The sequence below is a fragment of the Cyprinus carpio genome, chromosome A25 (genome assembly GCF_018340385.1).
Source record: "Cyprinus carpio isolate SPL01 chromosome A25, ASM1834038v1, whole genome shotgun sequence".
Taxonomy (NCBI): Eukaryota; Metazoa; Chordata; class Actinopteri; order Cypriniformes; family Cyprinidae; genus Cyprinus; species Cyprinus carpio.
Window position 1 is genome coordinate 12,490,408 of NC_056596.1, and position 22,312 is coordinate 12,512,719.

Sequence of the window (22,312 nt, forward strand, 5' to 3'; positions counted from 1 at the left end):
ATGTGCTCAAGATACGTCGGTCTGCAGGAAGTACACCTTGTTCTAGGCATTGGTGCGTTCATGCAAATATTTACTGTAAGTGGTGCAGGGACACGTCAGCAGAGACCACAAAACAGGTGGCATTTGTGTTTTCTGTCTAGTCATTTGCAACACTGAACTAGGTCTGTGTGTTGAAAAGAGGGTCAAGATAGCAATGTGTCTGGCACATGTGTGTCACGTCATATACCATGTGTCTAAAGTGATATATTTCACACAGAAAAGACTGCTTTGAAAATCTGCACCATTGCAATATCAAATAAGGACCTAAACTAAAGGAACTAAAGAATGAGTTGCCCACATTTTGTCCCACTCAGTTATGCAATAAAGCAACACTTTCAAAATTCATTACCACCCACTAAATGGCCTGTCTTTAGAGCTGGTTATTCTCTGTTAAGAAGAATGAAAATGCTAAAAATATGCTGAGAGAAGGCTGGTGTGTTCCTTACTCCATCTGCTCACCTCATGACTCTCTGTCTGTCCATGTCTGTTTTACTTTGCATCGTCAATTAAACTGTCATTTTGGTATAAAAAAAAAAAAAAAGAAAAAAAAAGTGAGTTTGGAGACCCCTGACTTTAAGCGACTGTAGGGCCCCTACAGTCTTAATTTGTGTTCCAAAGATGAATGAAGATCTTACGGGGTTTGGAACGACATGAGGTTGAGTAATTAATGAAAGAATTTGCATTTTTTGAGTGAACTATCCCTTTAAGTCTTTGAATTAGACTTTTTTTTTTCATTATTGTATGAGTACAGTTATATTACCCTGACATTTCTGAAGTTTTTCACCACTTGTACCTTGAATGTTCTGGGTCCAGCAGTCAATCAGTCAGACAGACAGAGATGGACAGGAAGACACATCATTCATTTCTCTCCCCCTCAGTGAGTGATCATGCTGCAGTGGGAGCCAGTGAGGAAGAAAGAGACCATGTGAGCAGAGAACGAACTGTTCCTCTGTTGAATATGTGTGTGTGTACAATGATTGCTCATGGGTGGAGGGGTAAGGGGAAATATTAGAAAGAGAGAGAGAGGATATCTTATTATTTTCTTTTTCTCCCTCACTTTCTTTATCTGCTTTTGATTTTCTCCAGCTTGGATGCTAAATAATAGCCTGCAGTCAACTGATGTGAGGCCGGCAATCATCTGACAAGCATTTCATTCAGTTTTGTGGCATGGTGCATTAGAGCATCAGTGCTACTTTTTAAATTAAAACAGGGTGTATAAACTGCAAATACAAAAGGAAAGAAGGTGTGTGTGGGAGAGGGTGAGAGAGAGGTAGCGAGATAAAGAGTGTGTGAAGCTGTGTGGTTGTACTGGGTGATCAGGACTTGAGCTCCACGAGCTCAGACTGTGAGTGGGTGTCTCTGTGGGTGCCGTCGTGGTGTGAATGTCCTCTGTCCCTAACGTACTCCAGCATGGCAAGGGGGCGGGTGGCACTGGTGCGAACTCCACGCCCGTCCAGGAAATATTACTACCACTGTGGGCCTGATTCTAATCCCATTCTTACCCACTTCCTGTCTGTTTTTTTTTTTTTGTTTTTTTAATGCTATGATATGATGCTATAGTCTATTCTACAGGCAGCATCAACAAAATAGCTGAAACTTTTCAGTCACTGAAATATAACACTTCATATTTGACAGAATATATCTGGTAATTTGGAAACTTTAAGACATAAAAAAAGTCAAACACATGACAATGTCAATAGTTTTACAATGTGCATTACTGTTACTGATCATTGAAATAAAGCTCAAATTAAATTAAGTGAAAATAAATATTAGATTTAACTTTAAAAACGTAAGAAATTAGAAGCGTTTCTTTTGCAATTAACTTTTGCTAAAATTAAATGCATTTTAAATACTAAGTTGAAGTAATTCAAACTAAATCTTAAATAAAAATAAATGAAAGCTAAATAGAAATATTAAAAAACTCACAAAAGCACATACAATTATTGATTAAATTATTAAAATAAAAATAATTAAAATATAAAAATAAAAGCTAATTTATAATATTAATAAATAGTACAATAGTAAATAATTAATAATAAAATAACACTGGTCATTAGACTTTAACTTATTATTAGTTTTAGTATGTTAAAGAAAAATCTATCTCTCATTTTTAATTTTGGTGTTCTTTTCCAGTAAGTAAATAAATAAATACATAAATAAACACCTGGAGAAGGAAAATTGTGTCAGACAAGATTTATTTTCATAGAATATATCCTGAATTATTTTTTCTTATACCAACCAAATTGACCGAAAGGAATGATTATCTTTCTGTCAACAGTAAACTTTTTGTCTCTTTGTAGGGCTGAGCTTAAGCCTTCCTGGATGAGTTACAGTGAGCAGGGAACATCTTTCTCTGGGGACACATAGATCACAGACACACCTCAAATAGCATCTATGAGCTGAACAGGCTCGTGTACAGTATATGAGCTGATGAACAGGTTTATGGGAGCACAAAGTTCCTTAAACAAAATAGCACGTCAAACTTCTGAATCAAAGTAGATTTACATGCAAAATACTTTCATTTAAGGAGCTGTAAATAATTTTTTTATGCATTAAAATTCATTGCCTAATGAAAGTTAGCAAGGTGGCTAAAGCCTGATGCACGGTGTCTTTCTTCGAGTATCGTCCAAACTCAAAAAATCTGAACTACCTAAAATAAGTATTTTATCATTTTCCAGCAAAAAAGACCAGAATCAAGTTGTGGCATTGTGAACAGGGTCATTTCTCTGCTTAAACACCTTTAATCTCTTATCTATAAGTAGATTTAAAATTGCCTAGACTTATCTGATTAATTTGTCTATATAAAAAGCAGACCTAATAAGTAAAAAACTGCAGCTTTGTTCAAGACCTAAAGGTAAAAGCATTGCTAAAACATGGAAAGTGGTCAATTTTTCATGCTGTTACAGTCAGTCCTCTTGTATTAATCTGAATGCTCAATGATCTTGGCAGAAAATAAGCATGCATATTTATTAGAAGCTTCATTTCCTCTTGTTGGTCTCATTATGTCAGGGCCAAAACAGACACTGCTGTTACCAACATGAAAGTAAAGATGATTACTAGCGTTTCTGATAAGGGTTTTGTTGGAAAATTGCTTCCATACAAGTGGCAACACAGATCACAGGGTGTGTCTCCATCTTGGGGCTTCTCCGGTCTCTGCCAAAAGAGCAAAGCTGTTGATGGTTTCAATTGCAACCATAAATCTGGCAGGCACACAAAAAAGAAAGACAGTTCTTGTTCTTTTTCTTTGCCGTGTCTCACTGTCTCTTTCAGAAAAAAAGAACCCTCCCACCAGTGAGTATTTTTGTTGTTTCCTTCGCCTCCACAGGGTGGGCTGGTTCACCTGTACAAAGACCTCTATGTTCTCCTTCACTCTTTCTAACATTGTGATCTTTTTATGTTTGATTAGCTAGACATATAGACAACTAGTGTGAAAAAATGGATAAAGATACTAATAAGAATGTTATGGCATCATCTAACAGGACTAGTGGAGTCATGCTAACCTGCTATCCCTTTTCCAACAGAAAAAAAAGAAAAGAAAAGAACATAATTATGACAAAAACAGGTTACATAAAAGAAATTCATGTAAACACTAACAGGGCTAATGTAACCATGCTATCCTGATAACCTTTGCTGTAAATAGCCTAGAGAAAAAAAAAACCCTTAAAATGCTTGGGAGCAAGGTTAGAACAAAATTATAGGTTTGGATGAAAGAGATACTAACTGCTAACAGGGCATGCTAACAGAGCTAATGCAGTCATGCTAACCTGATATACTGTACCTTGACCCCTTGCTGTAAATATCTTACCGAAAAGAAAAACGAGAAAAATGCTTGAACATGGTTAGAACAAAAGAAAATGTTTGCATGGAAGAGATAGGCCTACTTTATGTTTTATCGTGCTAACTGCATGGGCTAATGTAGCCATGCTAACCTGATAAACCTTGAACCCTTGCTGAAAAAAATGACAAGAAAGTGCTTGGGAAAATGGTTAGGACTAAAAAAAAGATTTACATGGGATATATATTGTAGCTTTTAGTTCACTAACTGGGTTAATGTAGCTATGCTAACATGGTAAACCATGACCCCTTGCTGTAAACAGCAAACAGAAACAAAAAACGTCAAGAAAATGGTTTAAAAAAATGGTTAGGACTAAATGGTTAGGACTGAAAAACAGGTTTAAATATTTAAGCTTTTAGTATGTTACCAGGGCTAATGAAGCTAGGCAAACATGTTAAACCACGATCCCTTGCTGTAAAACGTTCAACTAAAAGAACGAATCAAGAAAACAAACAAAAACGCTTATGAAAATGGTTAGGACAAAAATACAGATTTACATGGAAAAGTCTGGAAACATGGAAACTTTTAGCCATCTGTCACTTTAACACCTGTTTAGAACACTTTGTTAGACATTATATACCATACTCCTGTTGTTTTTATTAATTATTAATATTTTTAAAAAGCATTCAATGCTGCATGTTACCGTAAAATTAATCATATTTTACTCTGCTTCACATAATGCCTGAGAAAACCTCTGTACCCATAGTAAAGTGTGGCTTAATGCTTTAATAGCATGAAATTTGTTTGTGTTTTATCAACAATCGGGAGAGTCAAGATGGTAAAGTGTGGACTGTGTACAATGGTACACTATCGCTGCCTTGTGCTGTTATGTACTGTAAGGCACAATAAAGCATTGACTGCCGTGTCACAAGACCTCTTAACATTCAGTCCTATAAATGCATGACAGCATGCCATGCCCCAGCTAAGCACACTGCACTTTTTCCTTCTTCCTCTCCACCAATGCAGGAAAGACATGGCTCACAAACAACATTGTAGCAAAGAACTGTGTGACCTTATACTGTCTTTCTCTCCAGTTTTATTTTTCTTCTCACATTTTTCACATTCTTTTGAGAAACTGTAAGCCGGCAAACAGAAAGTCGGATTATTGATGAGAGACTTCTGAGAAAAAATGTGTGATGTTTTGAAGAGGGCTGCACACAAACGCAAACTAGGTCATGGGAGAGCCGTACAGGGGCCGTTCTGCTGATTGATAGATAGCAATGTGTCTTTTTTTCTCTCTGTGCGTGCTGTCTTGAGTGGAGATGAGTTCAAAAACATATTTCTCCTTCTACTTACCCCTCGAGAGGTCAAAGCACTACGTTTATCAGTAGTATTTTGGTTTTAACGTTCAGAACATAGTATTAGAAAAGTACTAGAAATCTCACAAGTGTTCTTGAAAGTTTCAGAAGACATAAAATCTCAAATTATGCTTGGCTTTGCCAAGTTTCCAATCAAACGTCAGAGATTTTAATATGTGCTCAAATACTTCTCATGATTTTATGTGGCAAGTTCCAACAATCGTATAATTTTGATAATCATAACAGAAAGCAGTGCTACACTACACAATTGTATGACCTTGGCGAATTCCGACAGCAACCCATGAACTGTAATGATTGTCGTGACAGGCCAGGAAAAACATTACAATTACTGAACAAAAGATCAAAAGCTCATGGATAGATTTTCACTATCTTTGACAACTGACAGACAGGAAGTCATCCATTTACACTGGAAGTACATGGAGTTCCAATCATAAGCGTAAGTGGAAATTTGGGATCTACTTGCAATGTTTTGTGGCTTGACCATATAAGACTTCAAGACCGGATGTGATTCTAATAAAAAAATCTGTGCAACTAGGGGTGAAATGAGACAGTCCTAAGAAAGGGTTGGAGATATTGTAAATGCGGCTTTAGAGTGTGTGTGATAGGTCGCCATGATTTTGCCAATTAAGTAATGTTCCTGGATCAACATTACTGTCCAAAAATACAGACCTAACCAAATCTGTACCCCTAAACCTAACCCTACCCATAATTTATTTCTAAAATCAGAGAGAAATGATGGTGTAGAAGCATCTAACCCTGATTGTAAGACTAAAACTGACATTTCTTGAAAACGTATCCCTCGATTCTGATTGGTTGATTGGAATGTTGTTCTAGGATCAACAAGGATGTTGATCCAGGAACATGTTGTACTTGGTGAAATCACGTTCACAGTGTGTGATAGCAGTCAGTGTCGGTGTTGTATGCCAAAGCTGTATGATTATAAGGTAAAATAAGGGCACAGAATCACACAGTGCCCACCCACCCTAACACCACCATGCATAAATAAAACATAAATTAGATCACCATTATTACTTTAATTTAAATAAGTGTAATACTTGATACTGTTGAAATCCACCTATTATACTATAGTGAACAGATTGCTAAGTCATTTTACATCTTAATGACAGCTGGAACATGGTTCAGTTCTTAGGCAAGTGCCCTAGTTTCTGCATCAGCAGAATTATGTCTTCCGTACCATGTGCCCTTAGATCAGCTCTCAGTAAAATGTGTGGGTGTGTCTGTGATCCTTTTCCACAAAAATTGGGACTTTCCTGTTTCACGAGTCAGGAAATAAAATCTTATGAATGATGCAAATGACATTTGTCGATAACCGATAAGCCACTGTCACATTTTGCAATTCAATATTTCGCAGTCTCAAAGGGAGAGGGGCTTAAAATATGCATGACTAAAATTTTAAGGGTGACCCAAATCATAATTATTTACCTCCCCTTCTTTAAAGTGACCTGATTTTTAACTTTCAGGCCTCTAAAATCTTTTGTGTTCAGTATGCAAAGAATGTCTCTCTTAAGTGAACATACAACACAATAGAGAGTTCATTGTCAGGGCGAGACTTTTCTGGCAGATGTTAAACAGGTGACCTGTGGGGCAGCTGTTTGGTACTGTGTTTCATGCTAATGCCTTGGTCCACAACTGACAGTGAATACTGCAGGGATATAGAAGCCGAACAGCACTAGATGCACAGTTTTATATCAGACTCTATTCCCGTTTCGCAGACTCAATCATATGAGAAGTCAGACATTATAAAGCGGGTGTTTTATACTGTAGACTGAAACAACAGCCTAGGGCGCTGCTCAAATTACAGAACGTTGAGGAAAAACACACACACAGACAAGCAAGTCTGCTAACACACAGGCACACACCTTTTTTCTGCAGAAACAATTTAAAGAACCACACAGACACCGTAGTTAACAATAAACTAATCTTATTTTGTCTCTTTTTCTCCTGCTATTTACATTGGTACCTAATGTGAAAATTAATAATTTAAAGTAGTGTAAAACTCTCAAATGAATACAAAATCATATTTTACAATTCTAAGACGGTGAGAGTCCATGAGCTTGTCGAATATAAAGGAGGGCGAGGAAAAGCAGGAAGTTGGGAAGGGAAAGACACATGATTGTGGAGGTGCAGAAACGTGGGAAGAGAACGAAGCAGTGGACATCCTTGGCCAGGAAAGACAAAACACTTATAGAGACACAGCGTTGGTTACCTGGACACCGCCACACAACAAAACACAACAAGCGCTGCTCTTATGGTATTCTTGTCCATGAAGAAGAAAAGCACTTGACTTGGCCTTTGCTTAACAGAGGCACACAAAGTGGCTAACATGCTAGTCACACTAGTTGAATTGATTGACGCAGTTATCTGTAACATCCTGATTTTCTAAGCACACAATGAGAATTAGCACTTCGAACAGTTGAACAGATGTATGTTTGTTAGCCAGTTAATCAGTTAGTAGATTAGCATGTTGTTGTCTGTGATGGTTTTTGCACTGCTGTGATCAATATCTAAAAAAAACAAACAAAAAAAATAAACAGGTAGGCTTGTACCACAAAATGTCCAATTTTACATTTAGAGATTTGGTTTGGAATGTGTCCTAACCAGTCGTGATACAAACTGACACAGAATAAATTAATGAGAGATTTTGTGCAAACTAAAAACATTACATTTTTGTCCGTTGCTTGGTTGAATATGTTGTCACCGAATTTTCGTTTTCATTATACACACGAAAATTTCAGCTACTAACATTCCACATTGCACCTAGTTAGGACATTATTTTGCACTGCTATATAATCTGAGTCAAAAACCTAAAATACTTTCAAGAGGTAGATTTGTACCTTTAAATATCCAATTTTATATTTATAGATTTAGATGCTTCTATGTATATGATAATCACAAATGTGGGGTTAAGAGTAAAATTCCTGAGGACAAATGAAATTGAGGTGAAGGACCATTTTTGGCACATTAGAGGCTAGCATGGCAGTGTTAGCATGAGTGCTACAGAATGTTGATGAGCAGTTGCCAATTTCTTATAGCCAAGCTGTGCCATCAATGAAGGTATAAAACAGTTGACAAACACAGTTTCATAAGCTTTCCAACTTTAGTCCACCGCTGAAGCATATTAGGGTTTGCATTTCATACATACATCCTAAGGTAGGGTGGTTCTTGTAATTTAGCATTCGCAAGCATGACTGTGTTATATATTGCAAATACAGAAAGTAATAATGGAAGTCAAATGCTTACTGTATCGGATGTCAAGTTTAAGTAGCACACAATAGTGAGGTTTCATTTGATATCATGATGGAATGCAAACCCTCCTATGAAGAGGCTTTATATTACAATATAGTACATGATAGAAAGTCAGTGTTGTTATACATACTGTATATCCACACTCTGATATTCCACAAACTGAATATTTTCCACTATTATAAACCCTGTACAGCAGACCTCTTACAATCTTATCTTTATCCCGTAGAATCATATGGGGAAAAGTAGAATATGGCTGACGTCATGAATGCATAGATAAAAGGGGGAGGGTCGGTGGTTGTTACCAAACTTATTGCTTTCAAAAAAAAATTTAAAAATCAGAGTGCTAAACAGTGCATCTCCCTCCCTTTGAAATTATTTGCAATGCACAGCAAAATCAATGTTATTGGATATTAAGATTCCAAAGAGCTATGCTGTGAAGTATTGCATTATAATGACCTCTAAACAGAGTTTTCCCTTCCATGATTTGGGAAGCTTTACATCTCTTTCTGCAGGTACAAGTTTTACAACACAGACTGAACAAAATGAACAGACAAGAGCTTTTACTCTAGAACAAGTAAAAGACTGATTTAAATTGGACATAGGACAAACAATAACACAATCTCTGGCCAAAGCTGTAAACTGATTCTGGTTGCACTTCCTGACATTGTAAAGCAGTGTTCGTTCGCTATTGAGAGTAAAGTAACAAGAATACAAGGAGGCTGATCTTAAATATAGTAGGAAAATGTTATGCTAGTTCTTTGTATCGCTTGCAAAGTGCAAAAAAGTGGTGGTGTTGCTGTTCTTTTCACACACATTGGGGGTGGCTATATATGTGTGCGCATTTGCAGGGCTATCCTGGTCGGTGCACCTTCACCTCTCGTTCCCTGCGTTTCAGCTCCTCTCTATAACAGTATGAGCAAAAGTTCTCTGTCTCGGGTCGGCCATAGAAGGTGCAGTTCTCCCTCCTGCAACGTTTCTGCTGAAAACAGTACATTGGGCAAACACCACTTTGCCCTTTGGTTTTGTCCTGCCCCAGCCAGGCATGGGGCGCTGGGTCCTCATCTGCAAACTCCAGACAGTCCCGGATGTCGCCAGTGTTGAAGCCGTTGGTATAAGTGTGGGACTTATTTTCCCCAGGCATGTTGTACGGGAGGCTGTCTACGGCATTAATGGTACGGATGCCAGACATGCGGGCTGGGCTGTAGCTTTGAGAGGACAATGAGCGGTTTTGCTGGGGGTAGGTAGCACAAGTTTTGAGAGTGCTGACCATTGGCTTGTAGGACTCATCTTGGTAACTGGATGACTGCACATTGACATCCCTCAGATGGATGACACTGTGCCTCTGGATAGGTGGTGTATGGCTATAGTGAACTGAAACAGGGACTGGTCCAAGTTTCTTAGCACCGTTAATAGGGGAGGAGAAAGGGACAGGGGACATGGAGGATCCTGGGATGGAGGCTGGGATGGGTATCGGGATAGGGGAAGCAGCAAGCTTTGGGCTTCCCCTTTCTTGGACCTTCACACCCTGGGAAGAGTTATGGCTAGGTTGCAATACCGGTGAGCAGCTCTCAAGTGGAGAGCTATCTGAACGCTCGCTTTGGAAAGCACTCTCCTGTTCAGGCTTCTTTAGTGCCACCCCATTGATCTGAGGCTTCTTCTCAGTCTCAGACTTTCTCTTCTGTTCCTGCTCAGCACTGAAGCGTTCTTGGGCACTGCTCAGGTAGAAGCTGATCATCTCTTCATGGAACTGGTGTCGGTGGCTGGTGAGCAGCAACCCAGCAAAGATGAATTTGCGCTCACCCTGCATGGCTGCCCGAAGTATGTTCAGGCTGAGTTTAACATCTGTGCTGTACTTCCAGTTGTCCAGTGTCCGATCACCCGAGTTTTTGCCTGATCCTGGCGGTCTCTCAACAGGTGAGCTACCAGAAGCATGGTCTGTAGGAGAGGGACTGGTTGTCTTTTCTGAGGATGATGTGCTGGCCGACTGGCCTGACTCCTCTTTGCTCCCTTTTCGTGTTTTTGAGTCCTTTTTCTTGGATTTCTGCTCTCCGTTCTCTACCGTTCGACCATTTGTTAAAGTGGACTTGCTGATCTTGCCATGAACAAGTCCTCCAAGGCCACCCATATTCTTCTTAAGTTTGATACCAAGAGTCTTGCTGAAGCTGCCCAGTTTGTTGGCCACTGAGTCTGCCCGTGTTTTGTCTTTGTCCTTTCGCTGCTTGTCCTTGTCCTTCTCCTTACTCGACTTGCTGTTATTGATGTTGGAGTTACTGCAAACAGACTCCCTGTCTGAGTCCATGGATTCTGCCAGAGACTGTACATCCTCACCTGCAGAGGCAGTGGGCGACTCGGGCTGAGCCAAGGGAGCCTGTAATACATAGATCAACCATGAGGACTCAAAACTGTAGTCACCTTCAGTTAATACTGTTCTCAAAAACTTAAAAAAATTGGGAAACAACCATGCTCCTGGAGGGCTACCATCCTGCAGAGTTTAGTGCCAACCTTAATTAAACAAACCTAAACCAGCTAATTAAGATCTTCAGTATTACTTGATATAATACTTGACATAGTCAGGTGTGTTGAAATGGAGTTGGAAATTAAGTCTGCAGGAAAGCAACCCCACCCCCCCAGGAGTAGGGTTTGCAACCCCTGTCAGCCAACAAATGGACACTTACCCTTGTTTCAGAAGGAATTCTAATCCATGTTACATTCATGTAGTTGTGCAGAAGGTTTAGTTTAGCTTCCAGTGATAGAATAAGACTAGTGAGAGAGGAGAACATAGTCAAACATCTCTTCTAAAACCAAATTTGTAGCTCAAAAGGTTTATCTGCTCAAATAAGGCATTGAATATTCTTGTCCTCTCTTATGTACCAGTGAAGGAATGGAATAAATTACAAACCATTTGAAGCATGCAACTAGGAACTCAAATCTGTGCATAAATCTAGTCACCAGAGAATGACAGTTTGTAGTCATCTGTCCATTATGCAGCCAATGAACTGGGGGCCAAATCATTACTGTTACTTAAGCGTAGATGTTTGTTTTGGGTCTCCATTCTTATTTATATGCTTTAATTGGCTGACCTCTGCAATGTTACTCAGATTTGAAAACATTCTGCACAAGTCATCTTAACCATAAGACTAAATGCAAGAATATGCAACTGATAAAAATTTGGAACATGTATAAGCTTTAATGACCGAATGATGCTTTAAGATGTGTCAATCAAGAGCCGATCGACTTCTGTGAGGATAATGTGGCCTGGTGCCATGTGCTGGGACCTTCTGGAAAGATTTAGCCCATCTAAATCCCTCATATGGGAAAGATAACTTATAGATAGAGGCTCTCATTTGGCCTCAACTGACCTTTGTTTTAATTACCCCTCATTTAGACTAGTGCCTGCTTACAAGTTATTAATTTAATTTTGCTAAGCTTGCTGTAGGGGTAGATGGAGGATGTTGGATGGAGGATGAGAGAGAGAGACAAAAAAGGTCTTACTTTGCCAGCTTAGCATTGTCATTGTCATCCCTCCCCCACTCCCAGTCCCTCCCAGGGTCCACCGCGAAGTGCAGCGCTAGCAGCTTGTGCTCAGAGTCGGTCAGTGGGATGACAGCTGGAAGAGAAGGACAAAAAGACGAGATGAAAGATTTTGATGTGATGTTCAAAACCAGGTTGCAACCAGTTTCCAAACAGATTGAAGCAAACAGTGGGCCTAGTTTTTGACTGGATACTAAAATTAGGGAAGAGGTGTTCTTGTTTAAATGACACTGCTTAGCTACTTTTAAAGGAACAGTTTACCCAAAAATTAAGGGTATGACATTTTGATCGATTTTACTTATCTGTGCTATAGGCATCATATTTGATTTAACAAGCAAAGTTTATCAGTGCATAATGGCTTAAATTTGTGGATTGTTCTTCACACAAAGTGAATGATTTTTAATTTTTAGGGTGAAGTTTTTCCCCAAAAAAACTGCTTCAGTGGTCTATTTCTTTCAAAGAATCATCAGTTTCTTCATTACAAGGTATGACAAAACTGCAAAAATGTAAGAAGAACAAAAATCCTATTTCCATGATTCCTACACCCATTTGACAGGAAAAACATTTCAACATTAATCAAGTGGTATGTTAACCGTAAGTTAACAGGCCTGGGTGCGGCACTGTTTCCTAAAAAGAAAATATCACTGCCTTCCATCCGTTCTAACTACTTCCCTTTTCCCCCTTTTCCATCACTGTATTTGTCACTGTACCTGACTAGACTTTTCAAACTACAAGCACCAAACAGAATGGAAGGGAAAAAAGAGAGTGGGTTGAAAGAAGAGAGATAAAGAGAGTGATTCAGTTCTAGGAACTGTTGGAAAATACAGCATGTTTGAACAAAGGACGTTTCAACCCCTTCTGTCACAACCATACACTCATTAACCCGCACACACGGATAGCACAAACTGTCTCCTCTCCTCATGAACAGCCTGCCATTTGCCAGGTGACTGCTGGGTAGATCTCACGGTGTACCAATGATGAACATACTGCTCTTCGATGACTCATTTAAATGACACTATGTAGAGTAGGAGTGAGAGACATCGAGTCACAGTAATGAATAAATGTGTGTGTGAAAGAAAGAAAGGTCAAGGAGAGATAAAGTGTTTGTAGTAGGGCTGATAAAAAGTGGGGGGGGGATCTAATCATAAAATGGTTATATAAGATTATTATACCACAAAATTTACATCAATATCAATATTTAGGCTAATGTTCATTTTTAATACGATTAAACATACTTTACACATTTTAATAATATGACAGGATCACACACACAAAAAAAGCAAATGACACCAGATATATGGATTGAGGATCAATTTAAAACCTATTATGTAAAAAAATACATAGCAGTTCAAATTTCAATGTCAAAATAATCACTGTTTTTAAATTATGCAACCCTAGTGTGTAGAGAAGTGTACCATTTAGCGATTTTCCACAGTTAGACATGAGCATTCTTGAAGCACACTTCCTCCTTGTTGAATTTTCAATCAACACACAACTTTGCTTCCCACCCACGTCTTTTAATTCACAATCCTGGCAACAAGAAGCGTCAAAAATGTCCAGCTGGTCTACTGAACATTCATACAATACAAAATCTCAGTCCACGCTCTAAGAATTTCCAACTTTTATTCACTTCAAGAACATTTTGTCTTGAATATGTACCTTTCATTCAGTTTGTGAAAGTTTTCAAAAAAAATAAAACAAAGGAATTATCATCAACAACGGAACAACCAATTACAACCATGGAATTACAATCTGTTATCATTATTGTATCATGGTACCAGCACAGAACACTTTTGCAAGGGTTTGGGGAGGATGACAATAGATGACAACCACGAACAGCTACAGTTTTTGTCCTATTCAATTTTTCCAATAGAGCTCTGTGAGTCAAACCAACCAGCACAAAGATGAATCATCACAATTCAAACTTTGATTTGAAGAAAAAAATTTAAAATGGTGAGGTACAAAAAGGCCAAATGAAAGATTTCGATGTAACCTTCAAAAGCAGAATGCATTTCCTGCAAACCAGGTTGTAACCACTTTCGAATCAGAATGAAGCAAACTGATGGTTACATCAGACAATTTTAGGCTTGGTACTAATGCTGTTTACACACCTGGCTCATTTGACGTATTTGTTTTGGAACCTGGCACATTTTCTCCCTTAGTTCGATTGCTTTAGGCATTTTTGAACATATATGAATACATGGCATATAGTCTGTCTTCAGGATTATGGGTAGTGTAGTTCTACAATAGGAATTTGGCAATTTTTTTTTTTTTTTTTTAATAAAGCCAATATAACACTGACCGAAAGAATATATCATTGCTTTGCAATCTCAAACTTCATATACACTGTTTCTTTAATGGGAATGTTGTTCCAAGACCAACAAAAGATGTTGATCCAATCTAAGTTCTGAGTTGGATCAAAAGATGTTGATCCAATCTAAAATCATTTATCCCAACCATGATGTTCTTTTCACTGTTATTGAAACTGCTGGCGCATTTGAGGCTATGAGGTTTTTTTCCAGCATTTTGTGGGTCAAATTCTTGGGGAGTCACGCCAGGACAAGAAAGAGCATCCAAAGTCCAAACTGAAGATATGTAGGTTGAATTCTCAAAGCAGAGCACACACTGTTCGGAATAACACATAAAATCATACATGTGGGCATGCACTCATACATAAACTTAACCAACAAGTATCCCATTGTGTTCGCCATCACACACAGATACAGTTTCCCATCAGAGCGGGGTCAGACGGTGAACGCTGGAGCTATGTGGGGTTGTGTCCCGACTCCTACATGCAGCTGTCCTCCCATCTCTGGCCCGGCATACACACTCACACGCTTCAGCTCGCACTGTTGTTACTATTTGGGCCAGTTCCAGGTCTAAACACCACCACTGCCAGTTCTACCCTGAGGGACTGAAGCATAATGTATTTTGTATCCCTTCTGGCAGTCGTGCAGACCTGTCCTTGACTGACCTGCCTCAACCGCATACGTTCAAATCTGTGACGTCGAGGCCTCTCTCTCAAGGAACAAGGGGTGTCGATTCCTAGAGTATTTGTTGGTATTTGGTACTCCTGCATTGTCTGTCTGTTGTTTTAACCGAAATACTTTGATTGAAAAAACAAGCGAGTGATAATGGACGTGTAATTGGGAGATGACGAGACCGTAAACAAGGTCTTTCGCTGAGCGCTGCAGTGATAATACAAACAGAAGTTGTTGGCAGACAACATTGCTCATGGAGTCTGACATGCTACATTACAGGAGCAGTACATGCATAGTTTATTCCGTTGGCACATGGGGGAGGTTGATGTATGCCGAGTGGGTCTGGCTGCACAGCATGGCACCGCCTCAGGAAAGTTAGGCAACGAGCGGGAATATCTGTCATGTGAGGCATGTGTGATATAATCCTTTTGAGAGTGACTCCCAAGGCATTATTTCTCGGGATTGTTGTGGTTTTCTTGACTCTCCCCCCTCTGGTGGGTGATATCAATCACTGCAGTTGCACCCACTGAGGAAAACAATTAGTCTGCTTTAGTCACGCAAACCGTGCTTGTGCTTGATGAGGTGTGAATTCAGGAATTATCGTTCGCAGTTGTGTATTTTACAGCCGCTGTAAACAATAATAACGTGGCTAAACAAGGCTTCATCGTGGCTCTCCGAAACATGCGTGGGAATGTGATTGCCTACATATTTTCCAGAGCCACATAAAACATGCAAACTGTATATGGAAAGATCTGTAGGCCTCCTGATGCTTACTGCTGATTACGATGTGAGGAATCTGGATGTTTTTAACCCAAGCTTGGTGTGAGTTGGTCATGGCACAAGAAGGTTTTTCATTCTTTCAAGATGAAAATTTAAAAGCTGCCTGCTGAATGCCAAAGAAAATAGAGGTCTTCATAAAGCTGGACAGGCGTGTCTTAAAATAGCAACGCACGTTTCCTATTGGTTGACTGGTGTCATATTAAGTGTAACCACAGAAAAATGAAGGTGCATTAAAGCAAGCATGGCACGTCACAGGGAAACCATTCAGTATGTCTGCAATGCGCAGAAAAAATCTTGTGGAAAAAAAAAACAACAACTTCAAAAGGGCCTTAAATCACCAAAAGAGTTTAAAATCAGTGACATTACAATTACCCTGTGGTTAAAGAAAGATTACAAGTGGAAAAAGAGAAAAGTTGATGAAAGATATTTGACCACATTTTTTTCTCCTTCACAAATACTTTTAGCTAATCTTAAAGAATTGGGAAAGGTTTTGCTATCTGCATAGTGACCAAGTGATGATTTCACGAAAACAGCTTAATAAAGGGCCTAAATAACATTTTATTCACAAAAAAAAAGGCAAAATGTTCCTGTAAGATGTAGAGTTACAGTATAGCAACTGCAATCAGCTTAATAAAGCCAATGTAAAGTCCCTGCCATGATATAATAACAAATGTGTGTGCATGCGTGAATAAGAGTCTGAAGATTCATTAATTTTTAAGAATGACAAGAGAAATTAGAGCCCAAAGTAATGTAAACTCATGTAAAGACACCATGAATTTTCTCCTGTGTTGGCACATTTCCAATTTAAACAAAAAGTTTGAGCTAGACATACTGAAAGACTTGTCCCTTTTATTTATTTATCTTTTAAAAACAGTTTAATTCATGTCACAGCTGTTACTGATGCTATTTACTATTGCTAGTCAGATGAATGTGGTATTAAAGGGATAGTTCACCCAAAAATGAAAATTTGATGTTTATCTGCCCAGGGCATTCAAGATGTAGGTTACTTTGTTTCTTCGGTAGAACACAAATTATGATTTTTAGCTTCAGGGGTTGCAGTTTCTCAGCAGTACAGTGCTTGGCAATGGTCACAGAATCTATAAGAGAAAAAAAACATGCACAGAAAAATCAAAATAAACCCTGCGGCTCGTGACGATACAATGTGTAAAGACACAAAACGATTGGTCTGTGCAAGAAACTGAACAGTATTTATATCATTTTTTTTTTTTACCTCTGATTCACGCAATGTCCGAACTGTTAGAACTCTTGTGAATGCGCTTCACAGCAGCCTGCATCATCTTCTTCTTGTGGCTTTATGGTGGATCGCAGACTTATAAGTGCATTACTGCCACCTATCTCTCAAGTGGACGATTGACACTCCTAATTGAGATTGTAGATAGAGTGTTAATGGTCCATTTGAGAGACAGGTGGCGGTTCACAAGAGTTCTAAAAGTTAGGACATTGCGTGAATCAGAGGCAAAAAAACGATATAAATACTGTTCAGTTTCTTGCACAGACTGATCGTTTTGTGTCTTTACACATAAATGTATCGTCATGAGCCGCAGGGTTTATTTTGAATTTTTCTGTGCATGGTTTTTTCTCTCTCATAGATTCTGTGACCATTGACAAGCATTGTACTGCTGAGAGACTGCAACGCATGAAGCTAAAAATCATAATTTGTGTTCTACTGAAGAAACAAAGTAACCTACATCTTGGATGCCCTGGGGTAAGCAGATAAACATCAAATTTTAATTTTTTGGGTGAACTATCACTTTAAGGTATGGGGCATTTTCATCCTAAAGGATGAGAAAAATAAATAAATAAATAAATAAAAATAAAAAAAGAGACCCGCCCACAATTGCAGTATGAGAAAGAGAATGACTCAAATTTCAATGTGCATATATGCTAAAAACAACTTTTTTCAATAACTTTTCTAAGTACACTAATATATAGATGTTTGCTTCAAAGCCAGCATACATCGAAAGCCACAAGTGAAAAATTTCACAGGTCTTTTGACACACATCTCTCTCTCTCTCTCTCTCTCTCTCACTCACTCACTCACTCACTCACTCACACACACACACACACACACACACACACACACACACACAAGAGTCTCAGTGTTCTCGGCAAACCGCTGACACCTGAACACACACTGGGCAGACGGGCACTCCCTGGCAGACCCCAGCGGAAGATCCGGGGGGAGGGGGTATCACCCACCAAGACAGCCACACAGAGACAGACTCTCCGTCGGGAAGTGGAAGAAGGGAGGTATGGGTTTGGGAGGAGCAGATTAGGGCCTAAACCACATGTAGTGGTTGGCTTGGACTGATCTGCCCTTAATGGCAGAGGCCAAGTGGTTCTTTAGGGATAGAGAGAGACAGAGAGAGAGACAGAGAGAGAGAGAGAGAGAAAGAGAGGGGGTAAGAATAGAATCAGGGGAAATGAGTCAGAGGGAGATGCCCTGTTGTGTGAGTGTGTGCATTTGTGTAAAGGAGTGGCAAAAGTATATTTGGGGCCTCATGGCGCTAACCGTCTCCAGACACGCAGCAACAAATGACCTCATTTGGCTCTGAAGAAACTAAAGCAAGTGCTCCTTCACCTCAGTGTAGCATGAGCAGTGATTCAGAACTATAGGTACTTTTGAAAGATTTAGAGTTGATAATTGTGATCAATCTTGTCATTTTTCTTCAATGATTTTTCTTTCTGTTCAAGAAAAGAAAACAAAATAGTATGTGCACAGTACGTTGTCAGTTTGTGTGGATGAGACCTATACAACTTGTGTGTGATTTTCATACTTGTTAAACTTCAATGATAGTTTACTTTTACCATACAAAACTGCAAATAACTTTTATAAATAAATTTGCCATTAGGTCATTCTAAAGGAAAGTTTCTAACCTGTCAAATCTTTATAAGACAAAGTAGCTCAGGTCGCCGTTTGGTGTATTTATAATATAAAATAAAATAAAATAAAATAATATAAAATAAAAAAATAAAATAATATAAAATAAAAAAATAAAATATAATATAATATAATATAATATAATATAATATAATATAATATAATATAATATAATATAATATATAAATTACACATTTCAAAAAGAGGTTGGTAATCCCCCAGTTTCCCGTATAGATAAATTACACACTTCACAGAATGGTGAAGGTATTCCAGGCGGGAGTGTGCAAGGTGTTTTTCTTTTATTTTCAGAATAGCAAGTCATTCATATCCTAGAGATATGTGACTACAGTCAAGGCCTCTAATCTGTCAACAACCCGCTACTTTAAACCGACCACATGCTTTTGGGGTCAGTGGGTACGTGAGGGTATGCGAGGAGGTTCCCTTGGCTAACAGAAGGACAGTGCGCCATCTAGCGGGATAAACACTCAACCAATGGTTCTCACCCAGACATGTTATTTACATAAACTACAGACAATGCTGTCTATATTCATTTTATAGCACAAACTATGGCCCATCAGTTATGTTCTTTAGAAAGTTATTTATTGTCAAACTAACATGTGACTGGGCTTGGTTCATTTCTGAAAGTGAAAATCTGTTTTGACTGAAAAAAAAAAAAAAACTTTTAGAAATTTTCCACCGTTATTACAGAGCATGTTTTCACAATATATAGGGTAAGTTGTCATAAAGGAACCTGCCAAAAAATAGACTATTATATGACTTTTGTCTCTATTTCGAATAGTATAACAAATATTGAACACACTATAAAATCACAAAACTGCAAAATAAATAAAATAAAATAAAATAAAATAAAATAAAATAAAATAAAATAAAATAAAAAAATCTACTTTTTGGTATAAAATTATAAGACATAAAACATATATGAAAATTTACCCCAATGAAAATTAGATACCTTTCTGGAAAACGTGAATAAAATTCACAAAAATTATTCAGATTTCAAGTGTTTTTGAACTAGATATTTGAAACCACTACTAGAGAAAACACACATTTGAGTAATAAGATTTTTGTCTTAGAGTTATCAAAATATAGGCTATATTTCGATAAATGTAAGTCAAAAATCTAATTTCTCAATATGACAACTAGCCCCGGTGTCCCCTGCAATATTCATTAGATTTTTTTGTGGTGTCTAAAGGTTTCATGCCACAGGCGAGGTTTTGCCCATCCTTGACAGTTGGTGTGTGTTTGTACCTGGCAAATGGCCTGACTGTGAGACAATTGCAGTGTGTGTGTGTGAAGAGAACAGCTTGTACTGTACTGACAGCTTCAGTGAGTCAGTGAAACGGGGGTTGGAGAGAGAAAGAGAGAGAGATACGCATGCATGGATCTCTGCCTGCAGTCCCATTCAGCCCTAGACAACATCAGCATGTTGTGTATTGTTTTACCTCATGCTCAAACTGGCACCGCTGCAGACTTCTGAGGGACCGGAGCACATTATAGTGCACATAACACTATACTGTACAGATCACAAGATAGACCATAATGGTCTAATTCAGACAGACAGCTAATAATGTCCTTAACTGGGAGCCAGACTCCCTGGGAGAGTCTGAAACACTATATTAAACAGTATAATTCCTAATTTTTTTCTTCCTCTGTCTCAATCTCTGATCGATTGGAGTCTACGAAATGTGCTTTTAATAATTGATAAAAGGTAATTAGATCAGGTTCAGGTCTGCATTATTCATTTAGCATGAGATGGATTCAAGTCCGTTCTTTGCTAAGAATTTCTAGCTAATTTTAATGGAATGAATGAATCGGCAAACAAAATAATTACACTTTAGGGTTATACACTTAGCTTACATTTAGAATTGCATATCAATATGCTTTTCATACTAATTCTACAGTATACAAAATGTGCATATGATGCAAATTTTCAGCTTGTATGGAATACCTGGATTTCTAGAGTGATGAATGAACCTGAAGTAATACTACGTGGGAATTTCAAGATTAATGTATCATCTCATTGTGTCATTGTTTGATTCAGTCTGCTGTGATTGTCTACCTTGCTCTCTCTGCTGGTCTCTCTGCTCCATGGACACCAGGGCGGAGAAGTGGGCCTGGTCGTAGGCCAGCACCAGCGGGGAACAGTGACAGCGGTTGGGAGGCACCTCCAATGGCAGATACAGCCCTCCAAAGGGAATGGGTGCAAAAGCTGCCAGGTAAGCACAAACAATGGTCAGTTTGTCTGTATGACACTTCACTTAATCTATTTTAAAGTTAATACAGAAATGTTTCATTGACAATGGTGGAACTGAATCTGAAAGGAATAGTTCAGATAATCTTATTGAATAAGGCTAACCTTCCCCTCCAGGAGATTTGGATCATTGGATCAATGAGTTAAATGCATCAGTCCGAATTTGTGAATGAATCACTTAGAGTCTTTAATTGATTCACTGAAAAGATTTGACTCAAAAGATTAGTTTGTTCATGAAACTCTCATGAGCAATACAAGGGGAACTAGGGCAAAAGACAATGACTTAAATTTCATACTGTTTCTCACATAAAGCTTTCATATGGATTCAGACGACTGGCAATTTAGTGTCATTTTTTAAGTTAGAAAGTCATGGTTTGGAATGACATTAGAGTGAGTAAATGACAGAATTTTATACTAATCCTTTAAAAGCATTCAAGCATGTAATTACAGTCACACAAAGCTGAGTTATCAGCTGTTTAATAACTCCTAATACAGCTTTAATTGGTTTTCAACTAATAAAGTTGTTTTCCATTTAAATAGGTTTTATATAGAAAACACTATGAAGCCCCCTAGTGGTATTAATAAAAACCTACACATATTCTAGCTGGAAAAGCAAATGTGGTTGAACAGAGTTGTTGGACTGGGTGTCTTACCTTCCCCTCCAGAGTCTCTGAGCATGGTGTCAGCGATCACCACGATAGGTCTTCTCAGAACATGGGCCAGTACAAACACATGGAACTCCTCCAAGCTCTCATAAACCGGGTCTTCTGAGTTATCCACCCTAAAGGAGACACATACACATACAGTGACATATTTGACAAAAAAAAACTATGATTCTTTGTTTATTGGTGCAAGTAAGAAAATTAAACCAAGGTACAGCAGCTTTCAATTCACCATAATGTTACCTCTAATGATCCACAAGTAAGCTTTAGACTTCACCTAGCAGACTACATAAAACTACATTAGATTTTAAAGGCGAAATTTTGGATAACATATTTTCTAAATCCATTATAATGAACTACGCCTGCATTCAGAATGGACTACACACTACATAAGAATTTGAAAGAGAAATAATACCATAAAAAAAAACTATAACAATTCAAAAGGAACTATGGCTGCGTTCAGAATGGACTACTTGCACACTTCAAATGTGTACTGCACATGCCTTCTTTTTAAAAATACTATGCAAAGCATTTATAGCATGTGAAAAATGCTGTTTTTACAAAACAGAATTATAGAAATGGAACTGTATGTTAAAAAAAAATAACATTTACTTACATTTACATTTAATTCAAGCACTTTATCAGCACTAACCTCCAAACCACACACACTCATACTGTGGGTGGCGAAACATCTATGCTGCTCTCAGAAAACAACCAACAAAGTCAC

At 38.3% G+C, this 22,312-nt stretch overlaps 1 protein-coding gene across 3 annotated transcripts in view; it reads right to left on the reverse strand.

Moving 5' to 3' along the window:
* Positions 1-7,118: 7,118 nt before the first annotated feature.
* LOC109046150 (OTU domain-containing protein 7A-like) overlaps positions 7,119-22,312 on the reverse strand; it is a 65,770-nt gene continuing 50,576 nt past the window's right edge. For all 3 annotated transcript variants that reach the window (XM_042715577.1, XM_042715578.1, XM_042715579.1), the window contains exons 9-13: positions 21,577-21,704; positions 20,732-20,881; positions 11,953-12,067; positions 11,136-11,220; positions 7,119-10,828 (exon numbers count right to left, since the gene is read on the reverse strand). In XM_042715577.1, the coding sequence (XP_042571511.1) occupies positions 9,311-10,828; positions 11,136-11,220; positions 11,953-12,067; positions 20,732-20,881; positions 21,577-21,704 (1,996 nt within the window). In that variant the 3' untranslated portion in view covers positions 7,119-9,310. The remainder of the gene's footprint in view (positions 10,829-11,135; positions 11,221-11,952; positions 12,068-20,731; positions 20,882-21,576; positions 21,705-22,312) is intronic.